The 19,792-nt window shown below is 39.0% G+C and overlaps 1 protein-coding gene across 1 annotated transcript in view; it reads right to left on the reverse strand.

Moving 5' to 3' along the window:
• LOC139721480 (uncharacterized) overlaps nt 1–13,882 on the reverse strand; it is an 85,226-nt gene extending 71,344 nt beyond the window's left edge. Inside the window, exon 1 of the mRNA XM_071632796.1 lies at nt 13,002–13,882. Within this exon, the coding sequence (XP_071488897.1) occupies nt 13,002–13,596 (595 nt within the window). The 5' untranslated portion in view covers nt 13,597–13,882. The remainder of the gene's footprint in view (nt 1–13,001) is intronic.
• Nucleotides 13,883–19,792: the final 5,910 nt, after the last annotated feature.

Raw genomic sequence — 19,792 nt, forward strand, 5'->3', positions numbered from 1 at the left:
TACACAATTATAATTCATGTATCCAGCCGTGAAAATGTTAATAGAAAAGGAGGTGTAAAAGAAGAAGGGGAGGAAAACTAATCATGCATTTGCAACAAGTGTTTTAGATACTATATAAGTGTATATGAAATGTATCCAGTCTGTTCAATCACACCAGTAGAGTGTGCAACTAAAAATTATGGTGTTTCCCCCTAACTACATATATGTACATTACCTCTGTTGAAAGCACCACCATCTGCTGCCACAAGAACATGTACATACAATTTGTACATGTAGTACCTTCATGAAGCCATAAATTACACTGTACACATAGGTACAGTTTACTCCACTGCATTTCTGCACTGTCTATGATATAATTAATGTAAATTACTTCAAGTTCACTGCATACAGAACTGTACCTACAAGATTCTTAAAATGAAAACAAAGAATAAAGACAAGTTAGGAAGGAAAGAGAAATCATAGAGAACCAAAATCAAATTTGGCTTTTCAGCACAGTGCAGCTTTAGAAAAGAAAGGGGGGGGGGGGGGAACCCTCAAAAAGGAAATTAATACCGGTACTCTTTTTTCCCCTTTTCTCCTTAGTCCAAAAAATCATCTTTGCACACTCATACTGCATTTCTCTGGACATATCTGACATGAATTAGGCCATGGGAAATCACATTACAGCTATTCCAAGAACCTAATTAAATCTTGGCACAACGTGTGAAAGCATGCAAGTTCAAACGCAAGTTGCAGTAGATCTGCACTGTGCAGACAATGTGCTGTACAATGTACATGGTACAATAAGCTACACGTACGTGACTGACATAAAGAGCAGAGTAAAAATGTCAAAATACATTTATCTGTACCAATGCAGCTTCTATATCTGTGATATGCTAACATTTTCTTCTTCATCTTTTTTGAGGGGGGTGTTTTGTTTTGTTTTGTTTTGTTTTGTTTTGTTTTGTTTTGTTTTGTTTTGTTTTTAACTGCAGATCTTCTATAAGCTTTAAGCATGACTACTAGGCCCTAAATGTTAAAAAACAAACAAACATGAATGCTCCTAGATAAGATTAATTGTCTACTGATAGGTGCACATTGACAGATTCATTAACTGCAGTGTCAACAACTGCATCATAAAACATTTTATAGCATGGAGTCTCTTCTGAAACAGTTGCACACAAGTATCTACTAATATGTGTGACTCTACTGTCAGTATTATGTGTTGTGAGTTCTCTAGGTGAGAATGGTTGGATCACAGAGATACAAGGCAAATTTGGCCCCAAGGAACAGCTGCATCCCGCATGGGTTGAAAGGGGAGATTGGGAAAAGTTGCACAAAAGGGAAGATTGATTTTATTACTTTTTCTTGCAAATCTACAAGCTACATATGTACATGTACCACAACTTTCTGTCATACATGTACATTTGTAGGTACAATACACAATACTGCAAAGGATGTAGGAATAAATAGCTGTTTTACACTGGCATGAACCCAATAAAAGAAAAAACACACAAATACACACATTTGCAGAAAAAAGGCAAACAGCCTTTTTTATGAACATCATTACAAAAAAAAAAATAGTAACAACAACACCGTGGGACTTTCACTGACTCATCTGTACATTATATTTTCCGTATCAAAATTGTCCATATTTGCAACATGTTGCTGCTCTCTGCAAGTATGTCAACCATCCCAACACAGGGGCAGGACATGCAAATTTTTGGGTACATGATGGTTTACCATTCCTTCGAGCTTTTGTGTGTGACAGTGTGCGCAAAGGTGGCAAGAGCATACATTAGAAAAAACAAAAACAAAAATAAAATGGAAAAAATATTTATGGAAATGAAAGAGCCTAACACACATCTACAATACAGATGTTATTTTCATCTTGTTGTTTTTTTCTCAGTGCACTTTTTAACCCTTTTCCTACGGGAACCTGGTGACCTGTGTATTAAGTCTATGGGATTTCAGAATTCAGTATAGAACGAGTTAACAAAGTTTTGTGGATAAAAATTAAAAATTATTAAATAGCAGCTACAGTTGTATGCTGAAACATGTAGGTCTGCATTGTATTCAAACACATTTGAAAAGCCAACTTTGCTCCACAAATAAAAGTACTGTAGTATGAAGACTGCTTTAAGCTATGGTGATCACCGAATTCTCTCACGTGCTTCCCTGACCATGCTTACTTTGATGGACTAAAGTGATTCTTTTTACCAAGCTCTCATAACTTCATTAAATTTGTCTGGAGATGACATTGATTTGGTCATGTAATAGTTTACATGGCACTGCATTTCTGACTATGTGACATTTCACAATATGAAGTACATGTACAATAGGAGCTTCTTTTGAATTGTCTAGTGCTTTGTTATAAATGCACTATAGCCTCAAGTTTTAGGAAAGCAAAATTTGCTATTACAGGCACTGTCTCTATAATTGTACTAATAGGCCTAAGGCTTACAAAGTAATAACACACATGAAAACTTAACAACTTCCTCCCCTCAATCCCCCCCCCCCCCGAAAAAAGAAAATGTTGGTACAATTTTTTTCTACATCCAATCATTTCTGCCTTTATTGCCCTAAAGCATTCACATTATAATCTAGATTATTGGTGTCTTTGTTCCACAGCCTAATAGGAATTTGAGTTGGAATTTGAGTCTGGAATCAAGGCTACGTCAGCATCAGGAATCAGGAAGTGGGAGGGGGGAACATTCCCATGGTTGGGCACACAGGTTTACATTCATGGAGCTATCTTGTTGACATCTGGCCCGGCTTCCTGAAATCCACAACAAACACACAGGGTAGGAATGTTCCAGTGCTTTAGCTGGTTCAGTACAACCACGTACCCCAATGTGCAGTCAGTGGTGGGACTGTATGCAGCGAATGGACGAGACAAACTTGTAGATTTGCCTTTTGAAAGTACAGGGTGGAAGTACCACCCACTTCCCCCCTTCCCTCTTCCTTATCGTTTATAGGTCAAGTGATTGATTGTGATGACTGAAAGCTGCCTCATGTTAATAAACATTGGCTTGGACAATGTGCACATCTTGTGAAGGCCATCAGAACAATGTCATTGCTGCATGATACGTGTATGTTTTTTTCTTTCATTTGTTTCTTTTTTTATCAATTATCAAACTGCTATTACCTTCTTTCTTTTTTTTTTATAAATAAAAACAGGGGGGAAAAATGTCATTCAAATATCACAACCTGATATGATCTTGGATGAACCCAAGCGCAGTCCTACAAATTCATTGTGCTGCAAATTAATGATTATTTATATTTCACACATAACAGATTGAAATTAATGGTGTGACAGACACGGTTGATGTTGTTACAAGGCCAAACTCAGCACGCATTTGACATATCATACACTTTTGTAGCCAACCCAGCAAACTGTCTACATGTACTGTACATGTGTAAAGTGAACATGAATGGAACATGCACATTGTAACACATCAGACTTTGATTTGTCCAACAGACACCATTCTATCCTCACATCCCCCTGATATTTTGAAAAGGAGGTAATTCATTTGGTGGTCAGGGTGTAGTCTTTTGGCTGTAAACCTCAGAAAATTTGATCTCGCAACATACATTGTACAATCTTTCACCATTAGTTGGCACTGCAGTCTTTACTCAGAGGTATGGTATTGCAGGGAGATTTTTCTACTAGAGATCCTGAAATAATGCAGAATCATAACATTACTATTATCTTTTTTAAAATCAATATGTGACATTTGATAGTATACCTACAATGCAAAATATAACAACATGTACAACTAGGCCTATACAGCAAGTACAAAACATGATGTACAACTGTAGACGCTCAGTTAGTGTTTCAAAGATACAGTGTATCAATTCCAAGCATACAACTGTATGTGGATTTTATAAGCAATTATTAAACAGTAAACAACAGAGGAAAAAAAAATCTGCATGCTCGGCATAACAAGTTTTACCTTCCAATAGATAATACTGCCAAGTTCAAAACTCCTATACCATGGTCCCACATACAAGTACATTTGTAGGCCTACATTGTACACATTATACAAACCTCTACACTGTACATCCATGGCACTTGTGTAAAACTTGCATTTGATATGACTCCGAAATCCATCAAATTGTCATCTTTCAACTGCAGTAAATAATTCTCTATACTCGTAACTTGTACATGTATTGTGAAGTACAATCTGTGTACAACAACTGTATATTATATGTTGAGTTTGTTTTTCTAGCATTTCACACTCAACTGAATACCACAAATACTATGGAGTTATCTTGCTCCCTTCAACAAGGATGGTCTGAAAGATACAATTCTTTCCAAGTTCATGCCAGTTTAGTTCGATGTTTTCATGTGGTGTCAGGACTAATCGGCCGAGAGTAATCTCCCCTGGCACGCTACATTGAAGCTATCTATCAAGATCAGATTTCAGATTATAAAATACTGTTATCACTGCAGTGGCGTCCACTGAGTCATCTCAAACATCCGATGGACCAGACTTCAGATGATATGAACATCTGTGGCTTTTTTCCTCATCACTCGGGCCAAAATTTGTGTAATGTCTCACAGGTTCAAGTCAAATCAAAAGTGCAATTCCATGTCATGATGTGCATTTATGTTGACTTTACAGTAAAATCAGAATCTAGTATGTAACGATTTGATCAAAATTGGACAAGAAATAAAGAGTTACAATGTACATGTATACCATCCTAAAGTGCAAATGTTATCACAGTGTAGTGATGATGGTCGTAATTACACAAACACACACAGAAAAGGCAATGATGTCATACCTAATACATTGTAACTCTTCCATTGGTATGTACACAAAATACTAGATAAAAATTATGCTTGCGATCATTTAATTTTGCAAACAATCAGATGCTTCTGATAACAAACATAATTGCCAGGTTGTTAAAGACTGCCAATGACTTGATGAGAAGTTTGGTAACTTATTGATTTCATGTCAAAACAGGAAACTTGGTAAAGATTTATGAATACATATGTCACAGCGAGGTTTTGTGGAATGATGACAACATTTCCTCCTCTCAGAAATGCATACGATATGCTTGTCCTCAGTATCACTGTTTTCGGAGAAATGTACAAAAACTTTATAATATTTCTTCACTTCCTTAATGCTGGATGGACTTTTGATGAAACCGCTTTATCATTCTGTTCATTTGACTTTACTTTATCTATTATCTAAAACCAATCTGATCATGGTGTGGAATGCATACACCTAGTTGTTAGCTCTCTATCCTCCTGTATCTTATCACCTTTTCTTTAATAAGGCCTATAGATGGCTTCACACTTACAAAGGAGCTTGTTTGCATCTATGACTAGAAACTCATTTTCTGTTTCTGTACATATATATTTGTACAATTGTACATTGTATGTACAATGTACAGTTGTACATATACAATTGTAAGTAAAAAGCAAACTAGAATAAACATTCACCCCCAACATGTTTCTACCAACATGTTTGACAAATCATGGTGCCATGGTGTTTTCCAATCACATTCTGTTGATTTTGGGTGAACCCTTGTCATTTGAACAGACTGACCCCTCAGGCATGATTTGTTTCTGTCATGGGACTTAAAGAAATAAAGTCTTACATTGATAGTGTACATTGAGAATTGCATATTGACAGTTCATGGACTTTGCGACACAGATTTTGTATGAAATCTTTTTTTGCTGTTATTGTTGCAGTCTACAGCTGTATGCTGAGACCCATTGTAGTGAAAACACCTCAGCTTCTAAACACATCAGAGATACACCTACCGTATGTCTCAAAACATGAATATAAACAAGACGTTCTCTTGTGGTCCAAAATCCCTCAGAATCGCTACCTCCCATTCAGGCTGGTTCCTCGAATCTTTGACCAGGCAGACTTGTTTCTGACTTCCAACTACAAAGTGTCCTGTACACTGTACATGAGATAGTTACACATGTACATATGTACATTGTACATCTAGAACACATGTGGCATTAAAGGCACAGTCTTCTAATATGTGTCTTTCCCAATATTGGTAATTGATTTCTAGTTGTAGGGTAGGTGAATTATATACATAATGTACAGTATGTACTCTATTATCTGAACCACACATACAAATGTGCAATGTACATTGTATGTAACATGTTCACATATACTTCCTTCCTAATTGTGCCAAGCCATTCACATTTGATAAAAACAACCTACAGTATATGGCTGGTGACAACCTACAGTATATAATGCTCTGTCACTTTACAAATACAACGTATCAATTACAGTGCCTTCACATGCAGATGTTCAAGTACAGTATACCCTACATACATGTACATGCAGTGTGTACATCATGTACACGTTTATACAATGTTTTAATAGAGATGATGCTTAGAACCTGATATTCTGATGACAAAGGCTACATTGTACTTTTAGTTGTTGTTGTTTTTTTTTTGCTATAAATAGAGAAGATTGCCAGAGTACCACACGAAATATTAATATTTTGCTTCCATAGTTCTTACTAAATCTTACTGCACAATTATCTTGTCATCTCCTTCTCTGAATGCATAGTACACAATGACATAATGAGTCTTTGAAGAAACCTTACAAACATGAGTAAAGTGGTTTCAGAGTCAGGATATGACTTAAATTTCAGGAGCTGTACGTGCCTGGGCTTACAGTAGGCCCTGCACTACATCCGTACATTCTTAATCTCTTATCATCACTTTGCACCAGAACAGGTGTCATTTAGAACAGTTTTTACATGTATGTTTGCTTGGTTGTCTTCTAATCACTGTTTTGCTTTGTTATTCTACACAACTCAATCTATTTTTCTTGATCCTGCCATTAAAAGACCCCCCCCCCTATATATTTTGGCTTTCTTAACCTGCTTGCTCTGAATTAAACGATGGGCTTTGTTTGTTTTGTTTTTTATTTCTTATTTTGTTTTGTTTTGTTTTGTTTGTTTGTTTTTTTGTGTTTGTTTGTTTTGTTTTGTTTTGTTTTGTTGTTTTTTTTTTGGGGGGGGGTTCAATCATGACATCGTTTAAAATAATTTGATACATATCACACAAAAATCCAACTACCATACAATTGAACATTGAAAAAAAAGATTGTGATCCGAAAGTTAATGTCTATGAACGTCCCGATATGATCACAGTCAGTGTGTAGGGCCTACACGTACAATGTATGTGTAACATTTTGATTTAATAAACAATGTTTAAGGTATGAAACATATTGAATACATCATCTGTGATACAGTGTACATGTTCAGGCACATTTCAGCAATGTTCTGCAGCTCATCTGTCACAAGTACAAGCAACTGTTCAGGGTAACTGTCATAGAGAACAAACCAAAACAAACAGGGCAGAAGCAGGTGTAGGTACATTTGAACAGTAGATGTATGAGAGAAAAGAAACCCCTGGCCAGCTACTAAAAATAAATTCTTTACCCTGGGACCAAGTCTTGATCCTTGAAAGGTCACCCTCGTGCCCCAGTTCCTGTCCAGAGGGCACAGGCATGGTCTGATCACATAAGGGACAATTTTATTCGTAGCTGTTAGCCCCCCCCCCCCCCCCCCCCCACCATCTTTGTAGAACAGACATGTTACATGTACAATGTACAATTGTACAGGCTGTAGCTAGTGTTTTGCACCAGTATGCAAACATGAAATGTGCAAACATACTGGCATGCCATGACTCTCTTGTCTTCATGCTGATTCCCTCACTTACACCATTTGTATACATTTTGTATGTGTACACACTGATCCCCAATCCTACCACAAGGACCCTAATTCAATCTAGTCTAAATGATCAATCTATCAATTTCAGGAGAAACTGTATTCTCATATGTACATTGATGTACAGCTGTACAGTGCTAACATAGCCATCTTCACAGGCCTGCATTTGAAACGGCATGCAAAATGTAATTCTCTAAATTACAGGTACAGGGTATACAATGTTTTATATGAGTACAGCTGTAACGCTTATGTACAATGTACTTTGAAAGATGTCAAAACAAAATTGTTGGCCTGCATTCCAAATGTAACAAACACACAAAAAAAAAGTAGATAACAAGTACAGCTATTTTGTAAACATTATAAAGGTGAACAAGTGCTCATAAAATGATGATTGCTTTCAATATTCCCCTACTTCAAATAAACTGGGAAGATGAAGAGTTCACTTGTGACCATTATCTTAAATTTTATTTAGTTGATGTCAAGGGAATCGACAACGCTGGCACAATGCCATCAGTATCAGCATGTACAGTGTAGAGAATGGCACGGCTCAAAGAAAATATAGCAGGTACTTGTACATATACCCACAGACTTTTTATGGCATGATTTTGCAGTGGCCCTTGAAATGAACTACAAGTTGTAGTTGCCCGCGCTAAGGCAAAGTGCTCCATATAAACAAGGTCCACATGCGTGACACGTGAGTCATGTTGAGCAGGATGGGTAAGATTCTAATTCAGGCTCAGTCCACATTATTATTAATAGTGGCATCTTCCGTGACACAGGCCCCAATATGAAGGCAGAGGCCTGCATACAGCTGTACATGTACACTTATCTGGGCCAGTTAATGTCACTGGACTACGGACTCAGTTTTATAAACATGTTGAGGTCAAATTCCATGATCAAAATATGTCTTGGCACAAGACTTTGCTTCATTGAAGATGTTAGTTGTTACGAGTGTATTAGTCTAAGGCAGATGACTGTAAATGTCAAGTACGAGATGTAGGCCTTCGACTACGTACTACGTACCCACGTTATTATTTGTGCCTGTGTGTGTGTGTGTGTGTGTGTGTGTGTGTGTGTTTCTAATCTTGGCCTACATTCTGTACTGTTAGCTACAATTACAAAATATATGTACATAATATGTACACACTGTACAATACAATTGTAGCTACATACATGTACAGTACATGTGTATTCTTATGAAAGTTTACCCTTGATTGAAAAGCGATGCATACGCAATGTAAAAAGAAATCGATACAAGTCTTGAAAGAGAACATATAGGGGGAGCAGGCTGCATCTTCTGCACAAATAAAGTGTTTCCAATTTTTGTTTGATCATTTGATTGCACAAGATAATGGTGCCCATCAAGCATATTGGTGTCACTCCCACTAGGGGAGTAACACTAGATACTAACTGTCAAAGCCTATATTTTGCTGACTTTTATGGTTGTCAACAAGCACTGAGAGAGACAGGGTGTTGAATCAACACAACACTTCCTGTCACCTCTGGCCATTTCTGTGTATAAATGAGGAACAATGCTATTTTCACCTGGCCTTTGAACAATCACTCCTCCATACCCACTAAAGTCTGTAAAGAAGTCTTCGACAAAAGAATCCAGGGTCTATTGTGTAGCCATAAGGCTTGCAGTCATAGAAAAGGATGATACGATTATGTAATCAGCCCAAAACAGGCAGACATAAAAGGGTACCCTGTACCATTCTAATGGGTTGCGCTTACCGTGGTACTTCCGCAGTGTCAGTGCATCTAGCTCACCTCGTGCCTTTAAATGTGCACCAAGAGAGTACGAGCTCTAGTCACTGACCTTCCTAAGCTTTGATTCTCCATTCGGTTCAAGATGTGGAAGCTCATAAATGCACTAGTGCCTAGAAAGCGAGCCAGCAAGCAAGCAAACCACAGCAGACAAGAAACATCATGACTAATAATTACACACACATCATTATATATGCCGCGTATCTTACTACAAGACTGTATAGAGGACGTAAAGTAGGTCTGGCATGGTGATGCTTTCATTTTATACAAGGAGAGAAGGACTATTAGAATACACTGTACACTAAGTTTAACTTGTTATTTCTGTGCCCACTCAAAATTTCATATTCGGATGTCATTGTCTCACCTTTGAATCAGAGTTTGGGTATTGTTCTTGTTCAAAAACTCTGTCCATCACACATAGATTAATAAATTGTGTGTGTGTGTATTTGTGCATGTGTGTGTTTATGTGTCTTTCTTGTTTGTTTCACATAAAAGGGTAATTCCAAGACTTCAGGTTTTAAGACAGAAACCATGTAAACAGATATCTAATGATGTCTCCGATAACTGTGTGTACACACTACATTTGTATGACACATGGATTGTGACAATGTTATACTTATACATCATATGTATACATCAGTAGCTGATATACATGTACATGTAATTGACAAATGTACCAAACTTGTAATTTTACTGAACTGGCAAGCAATTTACATTCCCTGAAGTGTCACTATTGTACTGTATGTGTATACAACCAGATGTATATCCATGTGTATAGAAAGCAGGATCATAGTGATGACTGTAAGACTTGGTAAGTATCGGAATGACTCCTGATTAAATGTACTCATCTGAGGAATTAAGAGTAATTGGTAATGACCTACAATTGTAATTTGCACACTGTATGATTTCCGTTTGTTTTATTCTCATTCTTAAACAACATGTAATGTCTCTCCATGTCTATCCATCATGATACAAAAAAAGAACACCAGTGGCAGCTTGGTGAATTTACTGGACACCGCATGTTATGCTGGTATTCAGCTCTAGTTTTGCACAAAGGTTTGTTTTAAACAAACAAACAAACAAATACATTGTATACTATGAAGGAATGATAACAGTACACTGTAAGTCACTAAAATTAATAAGGTGCCTTCTTATTCAATTCAAATTCTGTCTCCTTCAATCTGAAGATCTACTACATGTAAACATGATTTGTGCTTGTATCTCAGGTGTAAAGTGTGTACCGGTATATTGTGCGTACAGTTGTACAATGTTTTTACATACTATGAGTGTATGAGTGTGTCTGTACGGCAAGGCAGGAGATCAGAATTCACATTCTCTAGCACTCACTTGACCTCTGCAGAAAACAATGCCATGGTCGAGCAACTGGGTTGTGTTTTGTACAGAGCGTATTGCTTGTATAAAATATATGCAAATTTCACCTTTTCACCAAATTTTATAACAGTTTCACTATTGACATACAATATGCAGGTACAACATACATACACATACACTGTGTACATTCATGTACATGTTTTGTACAGTGTACAAGGTACATATAACTATAAGGCTCTTCTTAGATACTCTTCTTAGAGAACGTATGTGTACAACATACCTTCATTAGGGCAAATAAGTCATGCAATGTATTTTAGTTTAAATGGTCAAGATATTAGACAAGTGTTACAGCAATCCAAAAGAAACTTCGGAAAGACTTCCATACATCCACACCCTCCCCCCCCCCCCCCCCAACACACTACCATTGTAGTATTTTTGCCATTTGAACCACTCCACCCAACTCTCCCTTGTCTGCTTACACTACAGTACATTTTGTAAGCACAGATGCATGCATGACACACATTTGGCATGTGGTGAGGTATTGATACTGAGGGGACGTACTTGTAGTTGTACATATGGAATGCTTGCTGAAATTTCAGAGTTACTATTTAACAGAAAACAAAAACTTTGAGTGTCCCATAATATAGAATCCAATTGCAGATGAGGGGTGCTTTGAAATTCATGCTGTCGCATACCACTTTTCCCTTTGGTGTCAACTTCTTCCAACACGAGTGATTTCAAGTTTGGTACTCGTGCTGGTGTACGTTTTGTAAGTGCTACTGTATCTCAATGCTAGCACCAGCAATAATCCGGAACTTGTAATCAGTCTGTAGCTGGTTAACCTAAAAATTGTGACATACTTTGTACATGAAGGTACGTTGTAGGTCTGATGGCTATAGTAGTGTTGGGTCTGGTGCTGAATGTCGTCTGCTGAACTGAACTCCGCTCTTAGTCTTCTTGCTGACAATTCCTAATGCTTTGTTTTTTCACCTATTGGCATACACCAGCCCTGATAAATCATAAAGTTTGATTCCATGCTGGTGTTAGCGTTGCCTCTACAATTACTGTATGTTCAAGACCCAACTTCAAGTCTATGGATGCACATCATCCCCAGTCACTTGTACATGTGTATGTGCATAGCCTATGCTGAAAAACAATGCAACAGTCACATGTAGAAAGTATGGTACATTAACTTAGTAGACATGGCCACATTAAAATCTATGCCTGGGTGCAAAATTAAGAATTATGGACATAAAGTCAGGACATTTGTGGCAATTCAATTCTTCTTTATAATATCATCCATTTCAATGATTTTGAGTCTGCATTTTTTGTACGTGTATTTTGATTTGAGCAAAATGCAATTAAGTGGGTTTTTTTTTTTTCTTTTGTCAATTTCTGCCCAACTTCGCAGCGTGTGCAGGCAACAGTGTGTCACAAGTGTTGAGGATTGATCATTTTGATCAATATTGCTTGCATTAATCTGATTGTCAGTGACAGTGTTCTGGAGCTTGATTTGAGTCAGTTAAAGGCACATAGACCCGGTGGTTTAGTCGAATGCGTACGCGGGCGCACGGCACAAGTTTCCTACAGAGACCTACAATTGTATGCTATCGACTCCTCTTTAGCACTTACACTGTGACCCATTTCCACGAGTCCAAAGAAGTCTGATCCACTGTAGTCAGTGGTCCGATCACAATTCGGTTCATGATTCAGCTGATGATGACAGCTTTAAATAGTAAACTTCTTCTGCGATGTAAAAGTAAGAAGCGCCCACCCTGGCATCACAACAGACTGCGTGACGTGCAGAAGACAACGAAGGCAATGTTACCTAGCAACACCTACACATGTACACACTTTACTCTTGATGACAGCTCAACTTCAGCAATCTTCATATCATGCTAACGGTGATCAGCAGTATCATCCAACAGCGCCCCAGCACGTCTGCACCTATCTTGAAATTACTGTGAAATCAAATACATGTATGATTCTCAGCATGAAACTTTTGCAAAATTGGAGCCGATGGCCTTTTTTGTGGAATTAAACTTTTGCAAATCGATGACTAGCATTCAAATGATACACTGTGTAGTACAGTCTCTAGAGACTAGACAAAAACTTTTGTGTGTGTTTTTCTTTCTTGGCTCCTCGCGAAATTCACGACAGTCTCATACATGCAAAAATGTCTGGTTTTATGTGGTTACAAATCTTACCAACTGCAGGTGCATCATAAGAATCTCCGAGTAAAATCTCTGGGGCAGAATATGCTAGACTTCCACATGATGTTTCTAGCTTTTCACCTGGCCTGAAGCAATTACTGAATCCAAAGTCTGTCAATTTCACCACTCCTTGTTTCTTGAAAAATATCACATTCTCTGGCTTCAAATCTCGATGGACAACTCGCCGTTTGTGGCAGTATGAAATGGCCTCGACAATTTGGCGAAAGTAAGTTCTTGCTAACTCCTCGTCAAGTCCATTTTCATGCTGCATAATGTAATCATACATATCTCCGCCATCTCCTAATTCGAGAATCAGGTACAATTTCGTCTGTGTGTCGATGACTTCATAGAGACGGACTACGTTTGGATGTTGCACTAGTTTCATGCATTTTACCTCCTGGAACAAGTGAGCTCGCGACACCTCATCTAGCTTGAGTTTATCGATGACTTTCACCGCTACCTTTTCACCCGTAAAGATGTGCCGGGCGAGCTTGACAATGGCAAAGTGCCCCCGTCCCAACGTCTCCTCCAGGTCGTACAGGCCGACGATTTTCGCGTCATGATTGTGCTTGAAATATGCCCCACTCATGGTGCGGGAAAGAAGATTGAAAGCGTCAAGATAGGATCTTACCTATCTGCTGTTTAAGACATACTTCTGCTTCCTCTCCTCCCTGAAAATATGCAATATTTATACTAGCACGGTCTGAAATACGAAACAGTTGACCTCAGCCGGTTCCCCCACCGTATACAATACTACACACCCGTCAGGTTTTCGGGTTTCGCTATCAACTTATCTTCGATCCTTCACCAGCACGTCGTAGAATCTACATCCGTTGACAGCACACAGCTAGCTAGCCAGCCGCAGATGCGATGCCGTATCGTCTAGCTACGGCTCTACCGTACCGATTTACCGGCTCCTAACAGAACCTCTATAACATGGACTACATACACACACAGCCAGCTTTCCCCTTTTCAGTACAGTCAGTGCGACGAGATAGAATCAACATAATAAAACTATGGAACATATCGATCGCTTTTTTTATTGGTGGATGGGCTAACAAGTGTGGTGTGTCGCCCAATCAGAGTCATTCTTACAAAACCTTTAGGAAAAGTCGTCTTGAGAGGGCAGCATACAAATAGATAGAAATAGATAGAAGATTTGATTAATATTCCTCATATGGGACAGAGACAAATCCCAACAATATTGTTGTAAGCCGGGTTAATGATGACGCTGACAGTCTCCAGTTGACGTTGCATAGATTTTATTGAACAAATCAAACAGTCTCAGTCTGCTGATACATGTATAAACTCCGTATCATCCGCATTATCCTCAGCTATACATGTCGAATACAGAGTGAATAACAGATACAGGCCTATTAACTATTCAACATAGCAGAGCTCGTAGAGAATACATTTGTATGTCCATTCTCTCTCAAGTGAAAGTGAAGAATCAAGAATCAATCAAATCTGCGTCATTATATTCACATGAAAAATAAAAGCTGCGTTGTGCCCATGCCAACCACACGCACACTGCGCCATTGGCATGGACACAACGCGCCTCAACGCATTGACGCAACAATAACAGACCGCATATTTCCATTTACCACAAACTTCCCCGCGATTATATAACACAACCATGGGTTATATAATCCCAATTACATCATATCATTTTCATATCATTATACATAATAATACATAACAAAAAATTCCCCGCTCTTCATGTCAAATCATTACACTTTACAGCAATTCCATATAAGAGCGGATTAACAGCACATATACAAAAATATACTTCAGGAAAGCGTGTTCCCCGCTTTTCCGGTCAAATATACAAACGTCGAAATACTAAAAGATTGAACTTTATACATGAAATCTGCCAAGAGCCGAAACTCTTGAATCTTCCAAATTTACAGTAAATCATACAAACTCATATTTGATACATGGCATAAATGTTCCGCGCCAAGAGAATAACACATCAATATGTTACAATTTTCTTCAGTTCCGTTTCGATGTAGAACTCAGCGGTCCCACATTGTCAGTTATGTATATCCGAGAAAACAATGCATAAAAACCCGTCAAACATGCCGTAACAGAACATGTCCTATACATTGTATACATCAATGTGTATAGTTCAAATTTATCGAGACGCAATATATAGACAAGTCTCTTAATACACATGCCAAATGCATACAACACAACAACTTCCCCGCGATTATATCATACGACCCGTATGATAATAATCGATTTCCTAAAAGTAATGTATTTCTCAATGAATCAATATAACACATACCACGAAATTCACAGTTGAAACAAAGTGAAGTCACAGAATGTTAGAATTCACTACTAACAAAAATAAGCTTCCCCGCTTTATGTGTCATATCGTCACAGTCAGCGATTTGCTCATTTACAAATTAAGGAATCATTCAAAGCATGAATTCTCGACTAACTATATCTCATTATCAAACGTTCCTGACTCACTGAACAACCACTAATATTGTCAGAATGCCATGTTCTTCAGCTGCCAACAAAACAATTAAAACAATGGTTATTATATAGTTCCTTCGTTTTTCCACGTAATAGTGATTTAAAATACTTTCATATCACTATTCCAATATCTCATTAAAAACTTCTTATCAATCACATATCAATAATAAAACAACAATATCTTGATAATCATTTCTCGCATTGATATTGCATCTCTAAATGTGCATAGTTCCTAAATCCATTGCTACTTGAGATGGTACACAAGCTTCAGCTGCAGTCATGAACGTATACACTGTAAGCGAATCAACTCACAACAAATTGCATGAACGGACAGCGGGTTTCTAACCTGCAGCGACCAACCCCAAATCCGGTCTCCAATTTGACTCCCAGGGCCCCCATACCGTTTCCTGAACATGACATCCATGTTTCCACACGTTACAGTTAGGTATGCATGCCTCTCTTGCTATTACATTATTGACAACAATGTCACCATGAGAAATATTCTCCCCTTTTGGAATTGACCTCTCCTTTGGCGCTACGTTAGTTCTTTGTGGCTGCACGTTTGCATGCTTTTGGACATCCTGACCTTCAAGTGATAATTCGGGAACCCTCTTGGTACCCTCTCCTACAGGTTGTGCAATTAGAAGCACCCCAGCATCTAAATCCTTTGCATCAACCTGTTCATCACATGACTCATGTCCATGTCCCCCAGCATCAATTTCTGCACCACCCTCATCTACATCAACGCAACCCAGAATCTGCGATCCCCCATCCAAAAGAGTAGATATGGCATCCTCCTTCTCCTGTCCAGCTGTATCTGACATGTCTGAGGAAAGATCTAGCTGCTGAGCAACCGGGTCAGTGAACACTCCTTGTGTTCCAGTATCAGCACTCCCAGTTTTCAGCCCATCTCCCTCAAGCATACAGTCTTCACGGAGAACTAACAATGCCTCTCTCCTAAGCACTTCAAATCGGTCTCCCCTATTTCTCATGTGCAAACGCCTTAACAAAATTCGTTCTCTCTCATCCCGTGTTCCACTGACAAACTGATTTGACACAGCTTCATCCCTAAGCTGCCTCAGAGCCGCAGCTTCCTTCTCATCGTCTGCAGCATCTACCAATTTGGCATAAAGACGCATGAGAGCCCTACTGAAGTCTGCCAAGTCTTCATTATCACGTTGAACACGTTTATAGAACAAACACCGCAAATAGTGAGAATTCTCTCGACTAAAACACAGACGGAGAGCTTTTACAATCTCTGTGAAACTCCTCCGCTTCGCGTCAGACAGACAATAAAGAATCTCCTCTCTTGCTGGCCCCGTAAGGTTGCTCACCAAAACCCAAGCCTTCTCCTCATCACTGAAATGGAAAGGTTCAATAATAAAATTGAATCCTTCCATCCAGTTAGAAAAAGGTGTTTCAGTACCATCTTCACAATACCCACTAAACTTTTCAATCTGAGCATGGCCTAGAGCGAGATTTACACACAAATCTATTGCCTGTCGATATGATGACGAAGAGCAATTATCACTTTGCACATCCTTATAAACAAACTGTTCACACATGACTAATTACGCAGTTAAACTGACCAATTAAGATACGTCATTTTCAAACATGAAACGTAATGCCCAAATGGCATCATAGGTCAAAATCTGCCTGAAGTCCAATCGGTTTAAACGAAAGTTATCAAATACCGTCTTATTCAGTGCGTGAGATGCCATCAGCTCCAACTGTCACATCCTGATCGATGTCCTGCTGCTCGACTGTGATATACACTCTGCTGCTCCTGTGGTACACTCGCGCTGATAGACATCTACGGCAAACTCTCGATGCACCGTTTGCTCCAGTCTTCAATCTGCTACCGACGAGCCTGATCATCTTGAAGTTGCCTCACAGAGCAGCGTTGCTCTACCAGGGCTGATCAACGTACACCAAGATCACTCCTGCATACTCCTGTCCGCCACCAAAGTGTAGTCAAAACAGCAGGTCTCCTCGGAGCGAAACGTGGATCGTTCTTCCGTCATACTCGAGGCTGTTCTTCGTCGATCAGGGTTCTTCAACTGGATGAACGTCGCAATCCGCCAGGCTGTCATCATCCCACTCCTGACACCATTTTGTTGTAAGCCGGGTTAATGATGACGCTGACAGTCTCCAGTTGACGTTGCATAGATTTTATTGAACAAATCAAACAGTCTCAGTCTGCTGATACATGTATAAACTCCGTATCATCCGCATTATCCTCAGCTATATACATGTCGAATACAGAGTGAATAACAGATACAGGCCTATTAACTATTCAACATAGCAGAGCTCGTAGAGAATACATTTGTATGTCCATTCTCTCTCAAGTGAAAGTGAAGAATCAAGAATCAATCAAATCTGCGTCATTATATTCACATGAAAAATAAAAGCTGCGTTGTGCCCATGCCAACCACACGCACACTGCGCCATTGGCATGGACACAACGCGCCTCAACGCATTGACGCAACAATAACAGACCGCATATTTCCATTTACCACAATATCAGATTTGATTATTTCTACAGAAGGTATTATGAAACTTCTTAAGAACTTAGATGTGAATAAAGCTTCTGGCCCAGACGGCATTTCTCCCAAATTTCTCAAGTTATGTGCTGCACAAGTAGCACCTATATTGCAAGTCATATTCACGCAAAGTCTTCGGACTGGCACGCTACCCCGAGATTGGAGACAAGCTAATATAAATGCTCTGTATAAGAATGGTAGTAGATCCGACCCAGCCAACTACAGGCCGGTATCCCTCACATCCACCTGCTGCAAAGTCTTAGAACATATCATTTATCGCCACATTATGAGCCATCTGGAGGATAACAATATCCTCAGTAACACACAACATGGATTCAGATTCAGACGGTCGTGTGAGTCCCAACTGATTACAACAATTCATCATATTTTCTCCTCTGTCGAAACCATTAAGCAAGTTGATGCTGTTGTGTTAGACTTTGCAAAAGCGTTTGATACTGTACCACATCAGAGGCTCCTTCATCGCCTCAAGTATCTTGGAATCCAGGGCTCATTACTTTCATGGATTTCACAATTTCTCACAGAAAGGGAACAAACAGTCGTAGTCCAAGGGTCATCCTCAAGACCCGTTCATGTTTCTTCAGGAGTGCCCCAAGGCACTGTTCTGGGCCCATTGCTTTTCTTATCATATATTAATAACCTCCCTGAACAAGTTTCATCCAACGTCTGCCTATTCGCAGACAATTGTGTAGTTTACCGTCCCATTAAGACACATAAAGATTGTGTCATACTTCAAGAAGATCTACGTACCTTAGAGGCTTGGGGAAAAAAATGGCAAATGAAATACAAGCTGGACAAATGCAACGTTATGCGCTTCACAAGGAAGTCTCGTCCCATTCATCACACGTACACCTTAGCCGGTCACCAGATAGAAACAGTGTCCAGTCACAAATACCTAGGAGTTGTCTTATCAGACAATTTAAAATGGAATAGATATATTGATATAACTACAGCCAGAGCAAGCAGCATGATTGGCTTTCTCCGTCGTAATCTACATAATGCACCGAGAAATGTTAAATTACAAGCATACAAGAGCCTAGTGCGTCCCCACTTGGAGTATTGCTGTACAGTATGGGACCCCTTCACTCAACGTAACATCTCCAAGATTCAAGCAGTACAAAATAGAGCAGCCAGATTCATCTGTAATGATTACAAGTGGCAATCTTCCGTCTCCGGAATGATAAAGGATCTCAAACTTCATCCACTCCCAGAACGACGCAAGCTTTTAAGGCTATCAACATTTCATAAAATAAAGCACGGCAATATTGATCTAAATCTCGAGGATTATATCAGTCCTGCTCAAGCACCGAGAGGTATGACAACCCGAAGTTATCATCCGGATAATTACTCTACACGGTTCCTCAACTGCTCCCGCCAACTCCTTCTTCCATAGAACAGCGAAGGATTGGAATAATCTGCCGAGTAACATAAAGCAGATTCATAAATTTGACACATTCAAAGAAGCGCTCCAGCGTCACCTCCGTTGTGATTAGCTGCACATCACACACCACAGTGCTGAGTGATACTCTATCCAGAGTTTTTCAGCGTATTCATCCAGATCCAGATCCAGAAACAAACTTGTCCAATGTCAATAATATTTTTGATGAAGGTGTTGATGATAATTGTGAATAATGTCTTTATGATTCTACAGCATATAGTAAAGAAAGTAATTAGTTTCCAGGCTTTATTTTGCCTTCTGTATTTTCCACATGAATCTCTTCCAAAAATGTAGTTGATGAATTG

This window comes from Diadema antillarum, unplaced genomic scaffold, assembly GCF_040938485.1.
Source record: "Diadema antillarum isolate AM-2024a unplaced genomic scaffold, OU_Dant_1.0 scf00000143, whole genome shotgun sequence".
Classification (NCBI taxonomy): Eukaryota; Metazoa; Echinodermata; class Echinoidea; order Diadematoida; family Diadematidae; genus Diadema; species Diadema antillarum.